We start from the raw sequence: 18416 nt of genomic DNA on the forward strand, positions 1-18416 counted from the left end.
AATTAATTGATGAATTCAGCTCATGTCATTGATTAGTTACCCTCTGTACCCTGCTTTTTGAAAGCAGAAAGTGCCATGCTGTAAGCTCTGTGAGGCGGGGATTGTCTTTATTTCATGCACGGTTCAGTTCTGAGTTCGTTCTTGGTACCAGCCAAAATAAATACATGCTGGCTACATGTACCTTTTGTTTCTCTGCCCCTGTAGTGCTGTAGCAGCCTGGCTTGAAGGGGAGGTGGAAGGGAATCGACAAAGGGCATCTTGTAAGCTGATTGGTCCCTTCCTGTTACCTAGTCCCATAAAATGAGACCATGAGGTCACACAATAAAGCTAAGGGCAGGAACATTTAGACAAAATAGGAGACATGCTGTGTGAAGAATTCTAACTTCAACAGGAATGGATGGGGGTGTTTAGCATCCGCTCTATCAGCAGCGCCATCATACACTAGCTTTGTATTTCTGGTGATCTGGCTTCAAGCGTGGTTATACGTGAAATGAGTTTCATGAACTACACAGCACTGTAATAGCAGAGAAATTGCAGATAAGGATTGCGATTCATTGCTAGAGCTATGGCATAGGGGTACTATTCTCTTCATGAGGCATGCATAACTCCCCTTGGAGCACAGAACTGGAGTCAGGGATGCCCGAATTCTACTTTCAGCTCTGACACTAAAATCACTCCACCTGTAGCTTGTCTTCCTTATCGGTAATATACAGACAGTGGGTTTACACCAGAAACAATTTAACTCTAAAAACCTACCTTACAGGGCCCTTGCTAGACTTCATTAATTAACATCTTAAGTGCTTTTGTTAGGAAAAACTGTATTGAATAAGTATTTTATATTTACACCTGAACCTACGGGGGTTAAAATAACAGTTTCACTGCAGGGTTCGAACTGTGCATGAAGGAGATCTGCACTGCTGCTTACTGTACAAAGTTTTGTTCCAGGCATTGCCATCTGTGTTTTACTTCCATCATCAGTAAAATTCACCCCACATATGATTTTTAACGTTCTCTCTTAGAAGATGTTTCAGTGGGGTGCAACTTACATTTGTTGAAACAGCTAACCGTTTTATCAAATAGAGCGGTGATCACTGACTGGGAACTATCAGGCCATATTTTCAAAGGCATTTCAAAATGGTGCCTGCAGCTTTGCAAATGCAAATTTGAGCACACATTTTATCTATGATTTTTGTGCCTTCTCAATCTCTTTATGTTTGCATGAAAATTGTATTAGGTATAAGGTAAGGTAAACTCAAATGCTGTTTGTAAACACAGAAGCTTTTTGTACTTACAAAACCTTTAGGTGTGAAAAATAGGCACTTGCAGAATTATGGGTGCAGTTTTAGTGGCCACCTTGGAAAGTCTGACTAATAAAATTGTTAATACAGTCATTAGTAACTTAGCAAGAAAAATTCAGTATAAGTGGACATTTACAGGAGCAGTTAAGAGTAGAAACAAAACATGTAACTATAAAATATTCCACTGTAAAATCATGCTGATATTTCAGACATGAGCTCTATCATTATTTCTTAAAAGTTTTTTTTTTTTTTTTTTAAAGTAGATGTCTTCCAGAATTGTTCAGGATTTGACTATGGGCTTAAATCCATTCACTTTCATCATAGTGCCCAAATGTAAATATCCATAGGCTTGATGGTCATTACTTGGACACTTTCCCTGTGTTATAATATACATTGTTTGATTTTCGATGAAGTGTCAGATTATATGAATGCCTGTTGCTTTGCTTGGGAATTATGTTTACATTAAGATTGAAATATATAGATTTAAAAAATGAAGAGCTCTATAACCATGCTCTAAAGAGCCATATTTCACCCCGAAAGTATATTTTATAGAGAGAGGTATCTTTGGTGCATTTGCCAAGTGGGAGGGTTATGTTTTTCACCAACCCAACTCCAGGGAGCTAATTGCCTTTTAAATCTCTCCTCCTTTTCCAACCTGCAGCGGAGGCTTGTGTGAAATTTGCCACTGCCTTGCTCTCATTGTACTCACTTGACTGTTGTCCTTTCCTTTAGGAAACCTGCCCAAGGATGCAGCACTGCCCCTAAAACAGCACTTGAACTGAAGCAGATCAGTCATTGTGCCTCCCATTCAAAACCTACCCAGATCACTGAGTTCAGAATAACGATGCCTTTGGGACACTTAGCCAAAGGCGCCAGCCTGGAGAACCTCATTGAAACCTGCCTTCAGTCTTTTGGTGAGTGTCCTTTGAAACAATCATGTGTAAATGTTTTCAGACCTCTGTACAGTAGCAGTTTAGGTAATTTGTGAAATGTTAAGATATAGTCAAGTATTTTTTATATATATATATATATATATAAAAAATATGGATCTGTAAATATGTGTAATATATGATGAGAGTTTAGAATGATAACTTATTCTATTCTGGGAAGACACTCCTAATCAGTACAGTAAAGTTACCAGGCATTTTGAAGTGAAGTAATTTTCATTTCATTTTTTGTTACTCCATGTACAGAACAGAAAATTCTTTGCACATGGATGGATGTTTAACAAGTAGATGTTGCAAAATGGAGAGTGCAATATTCTCAAACTGTGTAAATGTGTTTATATCATCTAGTCAGAAATTAGAAGAGTTGTTTTGTGGGCTAGGTGCAGCAAAGTAGGAATGCTTGTTACTTAATCAGAAGAGATACTTAAAAAAAAATCAGCTCTTAAGGAGAAAAGATTCAAGTGAAAAGCCTAATCATATACTTTTGGGGTTATGAATTATTCATGATTTTTGCTTTCACCAGCAAAATATCTACATTGAAGAGAACCATTTAAGATGTATAACTTATGCAAAAAAAGACGCTTTCTATTTTCATTAGCAAACACTATTTTTGATATTTTATGGAATCAGATGGAGGGCTTCAAAGCCTTTACAAAGAATAAAGATAGAAATCTAAAGTATTTTCAAATCATTTGTTTTTTAAATGATGTATTTCTTTGACTATAGAGTACCATTTTCTTTTGTTACTGCCAATATTATAGCCTTCCATGCTATGTGCTGGATATTTCAGTCCCTAGCAGCAGCTTGTGGCATCCCATTTCTTTGTGGAGTTCACCTTTTTATAGCTGTAAACAAACATGAAAACTGCAGATTTTTCAAATGGAGATTAAGCCGAGGATGACACCAATTTTTCTAAATGTCCAACGAGCTACTTGTTGTCAATTGCAAAAAAATAGGCAGAGCAGTGGAAGTTGTATTTGTATGTATACATAGGGTGAGTTGCAGTTCGGTTTCTTTTCAGTGAAGGATTTATAGGAGTTAAATAAGGCTTAGTATTGATATGGTGCTTTACCTCTTCAAAGCACTCTACAAACCATAACTAATCCTTGTAACACCCCAGTGAGGAAAGCACGCATTGTTACTTACTGATTATAAAGAACGTGCAAGGGAAGACATATATCTGCAGAAGAAGAGAACCAACAATGCTTTTTCTCCTCCATCTAATTTTAATCTACACATTGAATTTTACTACGTAAGAAAAGCCATTAAACCACTAAAAAGCCCTCACTCTTGCAACCCCGCTGCAAATTACTAACATTTGTTTATCTCTTCAGACAAACTGAGCCAAACTAAGTGCTAAAGTAAGCCTATATATACACACACACGTGTATTGTATCTGTCTTAGCTCATTAACCAATCTTCTCAATTTGTACCTATATTTTTGTAAAAGAAAAAAGGATATGCATTTTATATTAAAAGATAGCAGAATGGTTGCAGTGACTTTTTTCAAATAATGTAGGTGAAATCCTGCCCCATTGACATCAATGTGGTGTTTGCCATGGACTTCAATGAGGCCAGGATTTCATCCAATATTTCTATTTGTTTTAGTCAATATACATATTTATATCAATTATATTTTAATCCTTCTAAATGAATAATAATGCATATGTAACCATAAGATTTATGGAAGAGCTTGTTTGAGAGAACTGTGTTGTACTGTAGAAATCCACACAATCTTATATAAGCCAAAGGCACTTCACAATCTCTTCCATTCAGTGAGCTTATACAAATAGTCTTTGCATCCAATGAAGTGGGCTGTAGCTCACGAAAGCTTATGCTCAAATAAATTTGTTAGTCTCTAAGGTGCCGCAAGTACTCCTTTTCTTCTTACGTGTTTTGTTTTCCTGGAAACTGTGCAAATCCTTAAAATATCTTAGGACTTCACAGTAGAGTATTTAAGTAAAGCATGAAATGAGGCTGGTACAACTACATAAAGACATTGCTTACAGAGGGTTCTTTCGAGGGTTAACTACAAACATCTTGCAAACAACCTTCACTGGAGTCCATTTCAGGAGAGGGGATGGGGAGACAAAATTTTGCTTTGTGATCAGGTTAAAAAAAACAAAAACTGTTAGATGCTAAATTAGTACAAGTCAGTCAGACTGAGTGAGTCCACTCTATGCCTGAAATTGCAATGCATGCTATCCAGTTACCTTGGACCGGGGTGGCCAACCCATAGCTCCGGAGCCACATGTGGCTCTTCAGAAGTTAATATGAGTCTCCTTGTATAGGCACCGACTCCGGGGTTGGAGCCACAGTCGCCAACTTTCCAATTTGCTGGGGGGTGCTCACTGCTCAATCCCTGGCTCCAGGGTCCACAGGTCCTACCCTCACTCCACCCCTTCCCGCCCCCTGCCATGCCCTCGCTCCTCCCCCTCCCTCCCAGAGCCTCCTGCATGCCATGAAACTGCTGATCGGGAGGTGCGGGGAGGGAGGGAGGGAGGAGGTGCTGATAGGCAGAGCTGCCCCTGGGCGGGAGGCGCTGGGAGCTGATGTGGGGCTGCTAACGTGTTACTGTGGCTCTTTGGCAATGTACATTGGTAAATTCTGGCTCCTTCTGAGGCTCAGGTTGGCCACCCCTGCCTTGAACAGTCACAATTCTATTCCAGACTGAATTTTTCTTCCTTCTGCATCTCAGAAAATCACTCTAGAAAACACTCTGATTTGCAAGGTTTTATAGATAACCACCCCTGATAAATCCAGTGCTGGAAACTGTGCAATATTTTATTTTAATGTTAGATCTACATTTTATTAAATTAGTATTGGAAGCACAGTAGGGAAACTAATGCTTAGGGTTACTTGTTGAAAAAGAGTTCTCTGCTATGAAAATTCAGAATATAATAGCCCCAAAAGAAGGCACACAACATACTTTAAAATGCACACTGTACATTATGCTATTCCATTAATATTTGCAATAGCACCTAGAGGTCCCAGTCGGGGATCACATCCCCATCGCGTTGGATCCCGCACACAGACAAAAACAGTTTGAAAACTGATGTATGTCTAATGGGGCAATAAAGGCTGGCAGCAGTAGCAGAGTGTAGGTGGGAGTTGACAGCCCTATTCCATATCAGAGATGATAATTAGCACAGAGCCAAGTCAAGTAGTCTTAAAAATGAAGACAAATAGTTTGCACTTGTTTTGTGTCATGCAGTGGAAAAGGGGAAACCAGTGAAGGGATGCAATGACTGAGGAAGATGATTTTTTGGGCGGGGGGGTAGCAGTGTGGTGGATGGATGTAAGGAGGGGTGGGGACAAGAGGACCTTTGCCAAGAACAGAAAGGAGCAAGTTGGAGTGACAAGATGTGAGATAAAAGAGGACCTGTATGAAGGTTTAGCAGTATGAACAGAGAGGAAAGGCCAGATCTAGGAGATGTGTGTGAAGGAAAAAGCAAGATCTAGGCAGAGTCTGGAAGTGTGGGTCCAGAGAGGGGGCTGGGTCAAAGACAATGGACCTCAATGTTAGGAAGGATGTTAGTGTTGTACATAGTGATGATGAAAGTGGGGAGGGCTTTAGGGGAAAGATCAAGAACTCAATTTTGGCTACGTTGAGCTTAAAGTGATAGCTAAACATCCACAAGGAGTTTTCAGAAAGACAGCTTTGAATTTTAGTTGGGAAGGAATGAGGGAGGTCTGGAGTGGAAAGGTAGATCTGCGGGTATGTCTACACGGCAGTGTAAGCTCAAAGTTAGTAGAACTCAAGTTAATAAACCCAGGGTCTGCTAACCTAGGGTTTGCGCATCTATACTCATTTGTAACCCAGGTTAGGAATTACGGAACCCTGGGTCTGAACCTGAGGCCCCAGCATCTGTAGGGCATTACGTGGGCATTAGTTCAACCACCCATATCCCAGACTTCCTAGAGGCCTTTCAAAATGTATCTGCTTTAGCCCTTTGTTCAGATGCAGCGTGAGAAAAACTTGACTGTCCAGAAGACAAACTCAGCCCATGGCATTGTGGAATGCTTTTGGTGGACTCCCTGACCATGAGTCCTATGAGGCTGTGTCTACGCTGCAAACCAATAGGGCTTGATCCCTGTGTCCCAGTTTGACTCAGACTTGGACATGCCACCCCTGTGTGGTCCTGAGACCCTGGATCTGAGTTCTGGGTTAGTGTGATTAGTGTAAAGGAGGATGGTTAGGACTGAGCCTGCGTTTGAACCTTGCACTGCAAGATAGACATACCTTGAGTCATACATGTAAAGATGATACTTAAAAACATACTACTGAATGAGATCTCCAGAGATAGGGAGAAGAAGAAACGGGCCAGGAATGGAGCTCTGTAGGAACCCCAATGAGGGCTGGAGTGAGGATGAATGGGATTCATCCTGCGAATGAAACACTGAGAGCAACTAGAGAGCTAGGAGGAGAACCGGAGAAGGGTGGGAGGACAAGCTGTTAAGAACATGGTTAATAGTTGACGGCAGTAGGCAAGTTGAGAAGGATGAGAATGGAGTGCTGGTCCTGAGAACAGGCCATGAATACATGAGAGACGTTGGTGTGAGCTGTTTCAGTGGAATAAAAGGGTGGAAGCTGGATCGGAGAGACCAAGCTGCAGCATCCAGACTGCTATTTTTCACGGCACTAGCTCAAACCTTGGTAGTGTGAGTCTACCTGGGATGGGAGACTCACTCCCAGCTGCAGTACAGTCATAGCTTTAGTGTGTGGTAGTTACAGTACTGCCAGTTAGTGCACAGCAAGCCAGCGTGCTGTAGATTTACATCCTGGCTTGCCACACACTACATCTCAGAGCAGACAAGCCGTCAGGAGAAGCAAAGCAGAAATGTGAGGGAAGGGATGAGACTGCGCAGAGAGGGAGATCAGATGGGATGAGTTGTGGCCACTGGGACAAGTGCAGGGATTAGCGAACAAAAGCATGAGAGAAATCACAATTTCAGTGATAGGGACAGGGAAGAGACGCTGGTGATGGGAATAAGAAAGGGACAGGGAGGTACCCTTGGATCATGTCAGTTTTCTTTTTGAAGAATGTAGCAAGACCCTGAGCAGACAGGAAGGAGGGTTTGAGTAGGTTGCAGGTGCCAAAAGGGGCTGAGGCTGAGAGATTGGGAACAATGAGTGTGCAGAAGTTGTGCTGCTTGGCTAAAGATACAGCCCAACATTAGAGAGTGAATTTGTAGTAGAAGCAGTCTGTATTAGTGTCACTTTTCTCATTATAAAGTGCATTTCAGAAGCACAGATAACAAAACGTGTCACCAACAATGACACTGGGTCTGAAAAAGAGCCTATTGAACCCAGTGTTTTCATATCACGTCTGTTCAATTTACAAGTCAAAAGAAGGGTTTTCCAACTGACACCCTGCAAACTCAACCTGGGATCTGCAACTCAAGCTGGGCTTTCTGCCTCTTACATCACTGCCAGCAATAAAGACTCTTGAAACCTCAATTTTGTTGATGATTGAGGTAGAATAGAAGCTAACTTGTTCTTCCGCAGCTGTATCGGCTCTGTGGTGCGGACAGTGTCTGATTTAAACAAAGACAGGCAATAGATATCTTGAATAGGACAGTTCCATTTTTAGTCACTTTTCTGACAGAAACCTTAACCTGTGAATCAGGCAGGCAGCAAGCTGTGGTACAGGAAGGGCTAAACACGTTTGATAAATGAACTAATTTTAAATACATGAGGCTCAGTGTTGAATTTTAAGTGCAGAAGGTGTGATATTTCTTCCCAGAATAGCCTGGCTGGTCAACAGCTGAAAGGATGAATATTTCAGTGGTGGTCACTGGATGATCATGTCTGTCAGCTGTATGTACACTGGGTATGGAAATGTGAACTGTTCACAACACACTCGTCTACTCCAGCTTCTTCTGTAATTATGAGCATAGCATTCTGGGGTTTGAGATCCATTATGTAGTAGAAATCTGTCATAGCTGGTAATTTTGTACTTAATTATATATGTGTGTAAGTAAAAAGTTTGGTGATAAGAGCCCTCCCCCTTTCCTGTGATTTTTGTCTCTCTCCCAGATAGCTCTATCTTTGGGCTTATCATGATTAGGGTTTAGAGATGTCATTAGAAAACTGCAACTAACATGTTCCAAAACTAGTGTAGATCAGGTAGTTTAGGCTTTAACACATACTAAGCTCATTGAGTTGAAGCCTACGGCTGGTCTAGAATAGGCTAAAACAGGGTTGGGCAAACTACGGCCTGCAGGCTGTTTTAAGCCAGCGCTTGAGCTCCCACTGGGGAACAGGATCTGGGGCTTGCCCTGCTCCAGCCAGTGAGCAGGGTTGGGCACTGCTTCATGCAGTCCCCAGAAGCAGCCACATGGCCCCACTCCAGCCATGACGCAGGGTTGGGGGCTGCTCCATGTGGCGCCAGGAAATAGCGGCATGGCCTCCCTCCAGCGCCTACGTGCTCCAGTGGTCCTCTCTGGTGCTCCAATGGGAGCTGCAGGGGCGGTGCCTGCAGATGGGGCAGCATGCAGAGCCGCCTGGCTGTGCAGTAGCTGGAGAAGGGACATGCCGCTGCTTCCAGGAGCCACTTGAGGTAAGCGCCGCCTGGAGCCTGCACCATTGAGCCTCTCCCCACGCATCAGTCCCCTGCTCCAGCCCTGATCCCCCTCCTGCACTCCAAACTCCTTGATCCTGGCCCAGAGAACCCTACTGCACCCCAAACTCCTCATCCCCAGCCCCACCCCAGAGCCTGCACTCCCAGCTGGAGCCCTCACTCCCCCCTGCACCTCACTCCCCCGCTCCAGCTTGGAGCCCCCTCAAGCACCCTGAACTCCTAATTTCTGGCCCAACCCCGGAGCCCTCACCCCCTCCTTCACCCCAACCCCAATTTTGTGAGCATTCATGGCCCGCCATACAATTTCTATTCCCAGATGTGGCCCTCGGGCCAAAAAGTTTGCTCACCCCTAGGCTAAAAGATATTTTAAGTGTGTTAGCAAAATGTTAATAAGCATGTTTTAAAACCCTAGTGTAAACAGGGCAAGTTGTATTTTAACTTACATTAGGTAGTAGAAGTGCCCATTAGAGTTTTAAAATGTATTACTTAAAATGTTTTAAAAACCACCTTTTCTCCTAAATACAACCAGCCCCTCGGGGGGGACCATAGGCTTCCACTCAAGCTTATGTATTAGGGTGAAATCCTGACCCCACTGAGGTCAGTGGAAGTTGTTCTATTGACCACTGTGGCTAGGATTTGCAGATAATGTCTATCTGCTTTGTCTACACTAGAGTTTCAGAACATGAGCAAACACCTAACACACCTTTTACTTATGTGACAAACCCTTCCGTCGTGCTTTAAAAAGCAGTGCAGGATTCCTCTGGTGGTGCTCTGAGGACCTTAAGACTTTGACATTTATATTGTATGCAACATTCTGTCATCAGATCAGTCAGCTGCCCAAGATCTTTACTTCTGCCCTCTGAACATGTTTTTCCCCCCTTAGTGCTAATAAGATTAAACAGTGCTTTCCTATTCATGCATTTCATCTCTTCTAGACAACCCGGGGACCCTTCAGGTCTCACCACAAACCTGTAATCCTAAATAGCAAAGAAGAAAGCTTATTAGAAAAAAGGATGCTTGAAACAGCTTCCTTAAATGCATGTCACGATTCACATCCCTAAGTCTGTTTCTTTTACTAAAGCTGTAACAAAAGGAAGAGCTATGGAAAGACTTATTAGAATATGTCAACCTACTGGAGTGAATAGACATATGCAGAGCTTGTCTACATTTCAATCATCTTCGGATGAACAAAACTGTGCCTGTTAGAATGGCTCAAAGTGGGAAGTACTTGAATCATAAGGGCAATACAAAACAAAAAGTTGTGGAATAGAGATTTTTGTAGTCAATAGGCACTGTACATCTCATTGCATTATGCATCTGACAGTAAAAATAGCTTCCCATACCATATGTACTACAATATAACATGGATTAATATAATTATTTGATTTGGTCCTGCACTTAGAAGCCTAACTCTGAAACTATACTGGAAATAATTGTTCAGAATTGTATGCAGTACTCCCATAGCAAGATATTTCACTTGAATCGTAAAAAACAAGATTGGTCATAGTTAGAGATACTGTGGTGCTTTGCAGGAGAGATAGGAGTGTTAACTCAGGGTCTTGGCCAATTTTTAAATTGGATAATTTCATTTTGTCCACAACTTCTACCTGTAAATTCACATGGTTATCGTATTCTTAACTTCCTGATAACTGATATATAGTATTTCTTGTTTAGTGTTAAACAGCACTTCAGTCACTGGGCAAAGTGATATATTTATAAGCACACCTTGTAGAGTCAGCATAACATAACTTGAGAAGCTCTTGAGGGCCTATTTGAATGAAAGCACTATATAGATATAATATAGTGATGTGAATCTGGGAATGGTGCTGGCAGTCTGAATGTACTTCCCTCTCCACCATACCCTGAAATTGATATAATTGCCAGTAGGTGTTTTGCAAAATAAGTTAAACATGACTGCACCTGCTCTGTAGATTAGAATACTTCTGTAGCATGTTTCCTCTTCAGAACTGTACAGAAAACTATTGATCCTCCACAGCACCTCCAAGAAGATGCATCTTATCCCTGTTTTACAGTTGGACAAACAGACATGTTAAAGATCATCCACTAGGGGACAAAAATTAGGCTATGCCCCTTTTCTCTGAAAGGTTTGTTCAGTTTCTGCCCTCCATACCCCCTCCCCCGCTTTTTTTTTTTATTTAAAGAAACAAACAAACCACACATACACCACACACACTAGTCCATCCAGGCTGGCAGACATGAGAACTAGTGAAACAACTTCACAAGAGCCAAACAACTTTTATTCAGACTGCTTACAACTATTTGTTTGTTTTGTTAACATGTACTTAATTTCAATGTCTAAACAACATTTTGGAGAAAGCATCTGTATTAAACATTGGGCACCCTCATCCCCTCAGGTATTGTGGAAATACTAGCAGTATGCATCATCTGACATCCACAGTAAACCTTCCAGCAGAACCAGGGAAGATCTGAATGGATGTCTGTGATACTTCTAAGATAAAAAGGACAAGCGGGAATAATACTCTACATGTTTCAGGCCTACTTTATACATCAATAAAAACACAAAGGGGCATAAACCTAAATTTTTGAAAATCCTTTGTAGATGGTCTTTGAGACGTGCCAAGAACATGTGGGTCAGACCAAAAATCCATCTAGCCCAGTATCATGTCTTCTGACAGTGGCCAATGCCAGGTGCCACAGGGGGAATGAACAGAACAGGTAATCATCAAGTAATCCATCCTCCGTCACCCATTCCCAGCTTCTGGCAAACAGGAGGCTAGGGAGACTATCCCTGCCCATCCTGGCTAATAGCCATTGATGGACCTATCCTCCATGAACTTATCTTGTTCTTTTTTGAACCCTGTTATAGTCTGTTGTTGTCCTAGAAGAGAGACTCCAGAAAGAACCACCATAAACACAAGCTAATTCCAGACAATCTTTGCTGGTACCATACAGCAACTTCATAAAGAAAAGTAAAATATTCCTCAGAACTGAGATACCTTTATCCCAACAGTATCTTATGATGCCTCCCCCTTCTCATGTTGAAGCACACAGCAGCTACTATCAGGAACAGGCACAGCAAACCCCTCCAGCATGCCTGAAGACTTTTATAAAGACCTTCTATCTTTCCAGGAGTATCCGGGGAGTAAAGGCAGCTCTGCCCCTAGTTAGTGCCTCCCTAGTGAAGGTGTGCAGGCAATCCTTTCTAATGTAGGAGAGCAAACAAATGTCTCCATTCCTTCCTATAGAAATAACCCCAAGCAGACTACCAAATAGCTGCATTATTAACCACCTCTCCCTACACTGCCAGGTAAGTTAAGCTAACCTTTTAACTCCCACTATCTTTCTCTACAGCCCATGTCCTCACCAGGGCTACCGTACCCTAAAAACCTTAGATATTTTGTTTTCATATTAGCGGTAGAAAGGAATATATTTAGCATTAAACACTTGAGAAATGCATGAAAAGCAGTTCAAAATAGGCAGTGTTTCTGTGACACCATCCCTGCCCACCCTGGTTAACAGCCATTGATGGACCTGTCCTCCATGAATTTATCTCGTTGTTTTTTGAACCCTGTTATAGTCTTGGCCTTCACAACATCCTTTGGCAAGGAATTCCACAGGTTGACTGTGCTGTGTGAAAAAATACTTCCTTTTATTTGTTTTAAACCTGCTGCCTATTAATTTCATTTGGTGACCCCTAGTTCTTGTAAAGTAAAGGAGGAGTAAATAAGTAAGTGTTATTTACTCTTCTCCACACCAGTCATGATTTTATAGACCGCTATCATATCCCCCTTTAGTAGTCTCTTTTCCAAGCTGAAAAGTCTCAGTCTTATTAATTTCTCCTCATATGGAAGCTATTCCTACCCCTAATAATTTCTTTTGCTCTTTTCTGAAACTTCCAATTGCAATATATGTTTTTGAGCTGGGGCGACCACATCTGTGCACTGTATTCAAGATGTGGGCATATCATATGATATTTTCTGTCTTATTATCTATCCCTTTCTTAATGATTCCCAACATTCTGTTCACTTTGACTGCCACTGCACATTGAGTGGATGTTTTCAGAGAACTATCCACAATGACTCCAAGATCTTTCTTGATGGGCAAAAGCTAATTTAGACCCCATCATTTTATATATATAGTTGGGATTAGGTTTTCCAATGTGCATTACTTTGCATTTATCAACATTGAATTTCATCTGCCATTTTGTTGCCCAGTCACCCAGTTTTGTGAGATCCCTTTATAACTCTTCACCGTCTGCTTTGGATTTAGCTATCTTGAGTAGTTTTGTATCATCTGCAAATTTTGCCACCATACTGTTTACCCCTTTTTCCAGATCATTTATGAATATGTTGAAGAGTACTTGTCTCAGTACAGACCCCGGGGGACACCACTATTTACCTCTCTCCATTCTGAAAATGGACCATTTATTCCTACCCTTTGTTTCCTATCTTTTAACCAGTTACTGATCCTCGAGAGGACCTTCCCCTCTTATCCCATGACAGCTTATTTTGCTTAAAAGCCTTTGGTGAGGGATCTTGTCAAAGGACTTCTGAAGTATAGTATATCGACTGGAATACCCTTGTCCACATTTGTTGACCCTCTCAAAGAATTCTAGTAGATTGGTGAAGAATGATTTCCCTTTACAAAAACCATGTTGACTCTTCCAACACATCATGTTCATCTATGTGTCTAACAATTTTGTTCTTTACTATCATTTCAACCAGTTTGCCCGGTACTGAAATAGCCTGCAATTGCTGGCATCACCTCTGGAACCTTTTTTAAAAATTGGCATCACATTAGCTGTTCTCCAGTCATCTGGTACAGAAGCTGATTTAAATAATAAGTTACATACCACAAGCCAGACAGGAAGTCAGTATCAGTGCTCTTCTCAGCACTCAGGAGTTCCTGGCCTCCTGTGCCCAGACCACTGGACCACACTTATTTCTCCATGGCCAACAATCTCTGGGTTTTTTTTAGAAGAATAAAATTTACTATAACTCTAGAGAGCCTTAGTAATTGCCATAGGCCCCAGTCCTGCAAAGAAAGCCATGTGGGCACCCACCCAGGCTTGTGTGGAACCCTAATGATTTCAGTGCATCTACTTGTGACTAGAAGGGTCTGCTTACACAGTTCTCTTCGCAATATATAAGCGCCCAAATCATAGCCCATAGCCCCCTGTAGCCCAAATCATCAAGAGCTGGTTAGACTTCCATGAAGTTAGACTTCCATGCATTTAGTTGTTTAAAAAAAGCATCCTGTTTGATCTTCCAGACATACATAAGGCAAACTTAGGGTACAATATATTCATCAAATCCCATCAACCTGGCAATTTTTAAAATATTAAACATTGACATTTTAAAAACAAAGTCAGACAGTTATATGTGAGGTCAGCATTCCCTACCTGCTCAAATCCTGTTGCCACTGATGGAAAGCTTAGAAAGTCAGCTTAATTCACACAAACTGTAACACAGAATTCTGACTCAAAGGCAGTTACGTATTTTATAAGTGAATACACACCCACATTGAAGTAAATTATCTTTATCATTTAGTTTTTCACTACTAGATCCACCTGGATATGGCATTTTGTTTATCTCTTATCCTTCAATTTCTGGGTTTTTCCCCCCCCACCTCTTAAATATTACCATCCTAAACTGAAAATTGACGTTTCTATTAGATTAAGTACTCATCAGTTAGCTCAGTTTTACTCTGTTTTAAAATGGAATTGATCTTTATGCTTTTACATAATCTTGGCATAATTCCATCAAATATGGCATAGAAGTTTTAGTTGCTTGGCAACAGAAATTATGTTAATAAGGAGCTAATGACATTACAAGCACAGAAGAGTTGTTACTGCTCTTTAGAATGCTAAATGCTAATTTAGTTAACTAAAGCTGATTGTGGTTGTAACAAATGTAAAACAGCCATTGATAATTTAACATTTTCCATAGGAGATTCTGCCAAAAATATGAATTAGTTTTTTAAAAAGCTGTTTAAAAAGACACACAAATTTATTGACCCTCAATCTTATTTCTTTCCTTTAACTCTGCATGTTGACTTTGGACAACTGAACTGAAAAAAATTCTACTTTGTAGGATGATGTTGCATGTAAAATATGGGATTTGAATATGGCGTCTCAATGATTATCTCCGACTGAAGGAGGGAATATACCAAGGACTATTACTAGTCAAAATATACTGACTGGATCGTCAGCTAGTGCAAGTGTGAATCGGTCTGTTGACGTCTGTGGAGCTAGGTCGGTTTACACCCGCTGTGGATCTGGCCTTCCATGTTCAATTTTTATGGAAGTGGTTAGAAAGGATGAAAGTTCTCCCTAGGTCCCTTAGTGAATGCCTTTTAGAGGAATCTGGGAGAAAAATGTTTATATCAGTCGAGGAAAAGGATGTAATCTCTCTACATTTCGCAAAAGTTTAGGCATTTAAAAGTGATGACCAATTCAGTCTCCAAAGAAAGCAGTACTAGTGTCCATTCTTTCCTCCAGCCAATGTGTGAAGCAGCAGCAAAAAATAAAATCCAGTTAATTCCTCTCGGGACTTCCCAGTGCATCCTATTTACCCTGTGTCTATCTTGTTTAGATTGTAAGTTCTTTGAAGCAGGAACTTTCAGTATTCTGTCTCTTGTACAGTACTGTCCACACTGCCAGTCCTTAAGACCACCACCACAGTATATTTTCTAGTACTTTGCACCAGTTTTAAATGACTCAAACAATGTAGCTTCCACATCCCATTGGAGATTATTACACAGTCCAATAGATCTTGCTGTTGGAAAGTTTTAGGCTGGAAAAAAAATCAAGACATTTTTCCTAAGCTTCTTTTCATCCCATCCCTGATACCTAGTTCAGAACTTGAAGTGAGCATCTGGGGAGGGGCAAAGGGGAGGCAGCAGCCATTAGGGGCAATCTGTGCTACTCATGCATGGGAGGTGGATTTCAGGAGTCTTGGAGCACTGCGCCTTTTAGACTCAAATGTACACAGAGTGAACTTTAAGTCACTGCCCAGTTGCATACATATGGTGGTGAAATGTCATATCTCCAAGTGAGGTTTTTCAGTAGGTGTCATGTCTTTGAAGTGTGGAGTTCATATGGCAGGGATCAATAATGTGACATCAAGATCTGTTTTTGCTCAGCCTTTGAACTTGACTCTCCTTCAGAGCATTTATTTTGGATAATTTCTATCTTCTATAATTCCTCATTTTGGGATGGATGGGATTCTTTCTCCCACTCCCCAGTGCTGATCAGCAACATTAAACATCAGCCTCCAATTCATACAAATATGTTAGTTCTTTAAAAAGCAATATATTGACAAATGAAAATTATTTAGAATAACCTACAAAATTAGCAAATTAATTATGTGTATTACTGTAGCTCCTAGGATCTCTAGTCATGGAGCAGGACCCCAATGTGCTAAGTGCTGTACAAACACAGACCAAAGATGGTCTCTGCCCCAGAGTCTAGAATCTAAGTAGATCTGGGAAAGATTTATCACTCAGAATTGAACATACTCCAACAAATCTGAACCAGCAATTAGGGGCACTCTGTGTGTGAAATGCCTATTGACTTTGAGGCTCATAGATTTCAATGAGAGTGGCCACAGAACTGGGACAGTGAGGAATTAGGATTTTCTCATGTTTTCCCCGTTCAGGGCTGCTAAGTGTCGTGTCTTATGTGACACTCATGTATTCGGCAACCATGTCATATTCCTGCAGCCCAGATGAGAGGTCATGCATCCAATTGGGCTTCAGTAATAGGCTGCAAATGCAGCTGTCAGCCACCAGTGGCCACTATGCTGGGGCAGCCAAATGGCCTCTGTCTCCCCTGCTGGATCAGTGGGGAAGGAACAGCTAAGAGGAGACACTTGCTCCTCCAGCAGCCAGGGAGGAAGTGGTGAGGGGTTCAGTACTAGTACCAGGCTCTCCCAGATCCAGGATTCCTCTCCAGACACTATCTTCCCCCCTAGTCAGTCACTAGTTTTCCCCCATATATTCATCTCTCAGCAGCCCCCAGTTTACATTCCAGACAGCCCCACACCAAACTTCCCTACTCAGCCACAAGATTCCTCCCACAATATACCTACCCAGCAACCCCAGCCCCAACACTGCAACCCTATCCAATTCAGCATGGCCAGAAATCCTTTGGCAATTCCATACTCCCACCACTGACCCAGTCGCTCTCCAAGACTCGCTCACCTACCATGACAGCCTCCAAGATTCTTTCCCATCCATGCCATCCATAGATACCAACTTTTGGAAGCTCCATGACCTACGCACACCACTGCTTAGAGCAGAATGTGTTGACCAAAGGCTGAAGTTTATGGGGACATGTAAATTATTTGAATATGCAAATTAGTTCACTATAAATTTGCATAAGATGCTAAAAGTTGGCAGCTACGGCCATTCCGTATTTGCTGTTCTAATTTAGACATGAAGCGAGAGAGTGGTAGAAAGGAGCTTCATATTATCAAATTGTTCTCATTAAGCCTTTTCCACTCCCTATCAAGTGATTCTTCTCTATTGCTATTTAAGTCAGTTTGTCTTCTTTAACTCACTAAACTTTAAGGTCCTGATTTTGAAAACTAGCACGTAAGATTCCCACTGACTTCAGTGGGAGTAGGATAGGAAGCTTTGTGCCTGGAATGTTTGAGTGTAAGTAATAGCAGCCAGATATCTGATTGCGCCTACAAATCAGGTAGACAGACATCAAGGGTGGGATTTTCAAAAGAATGAAGTGACTTAAGTACTGAAAGTCTATGGGATTTTTGCTCATAAGTTACTTAAGTGCTTTTGAAAATTCCACCCTGGATTATGGGGTACGTATGATAAGTTATATGGGAGGACAAAAATGCACGGTGGAAAGGGTGATAAGTTTAAAATTTTAAGATATTAGGTCTTAACAGTGCACTTATCATAGCCTCCTGGTCTCAGGTTAAACAGCAAGCTTTGGCTGCAGATAAGTTAAATACTTAAATGGGTAGGGCTCTAGTCAATTCATGGCCATGAAAAATGCATCACTGACTGAAATCTGGTCTCCCACTGTGAAATCCAGTCTTTTGTGTGCTTTTACTGTATACTGTACAGATTTCATGGGGGAGACCAGTATTCTCAAACTGGGGGTCTGACCCAAAAGGGAGTTGCAGGGGGGTTGCAAGGTTATTTTAGGAGGATTGCGGTATTGCCACCCTTACTTCGGCACTGCCTTCAGAGCTGGGTGGCGAGAGAGCGGTGGCTGTTGGCCGGGTGCCCAGCTCTGAAGGCAGCAGCAGTGCAGAAGTCAGGGTGGCGATGCCATACCAGGCCACCCTGACTTCTGCATTGCTGCTGGTGGCAGCTCGTCCTTCAGAGCTGGGCTCCTGGCCAGGAGCCGATGCTCTCCAGCTGTTCAGCTCTGAAGGCAGCAATGCAGAAGTAAGTGTAGCAGTACCTCACCTCCCTCCCTCCCACCCCCAATAACCTTGCGACCCCCTACAACTCCTTTTTGGGTCAGGACCCCTACAATTATAACACTGTGAAATTTCAGATTTAAATAGCTGAAATCATGAAATTTATGATTTTTAATATCCTATGACAGTGAAATTGACCAAAATGGACTGTGA

At 41.7% G+C, this 18416-nt stretch overlaps 1 protein-coding gene across 3 annotated transcripts in view; it reads left to right on the plus strand.

Moving 5' to 3' along the window:
• Window positions 1-18416, plus strand: part of RASGRP1 (RAS guanyl releasing protein 1) — a 72424-nt gene that overhangs the window by 1041 nt on the left and 52967 nt on the right. For all 3 annotated transcript variants that reach the window (XR_006291545.1, XM_027831512.3, XM_037900510.2), the window contains exon 3: window positions 2031-2212. Coding sequence is in view for 2 of the 3 variants with exons in the window: in XM_027831512.3 (XP_027687313.1) it covers window positions 2143-2212 (70 nt within the window). In the remaining variant the exon portion in view is untranslated. The remainder of the gene's footprint in view (window positions 1-2030; window positions 2213-18416) is intronic.

This window comes from Chelonia mydas, chromosome 6 (assembly GCF_015237465.2).
Source record: "Chelonia mydas isolate rCheMyd1 chromosome 6, rCheMyd1.pri.v2, whole genome shotgun sequence".
Lineage (NCBI taxonomy): Eukaryota > Metazoa > Chordata > Testudines > Cheloniidae > Chelonia > Chelonia mydas.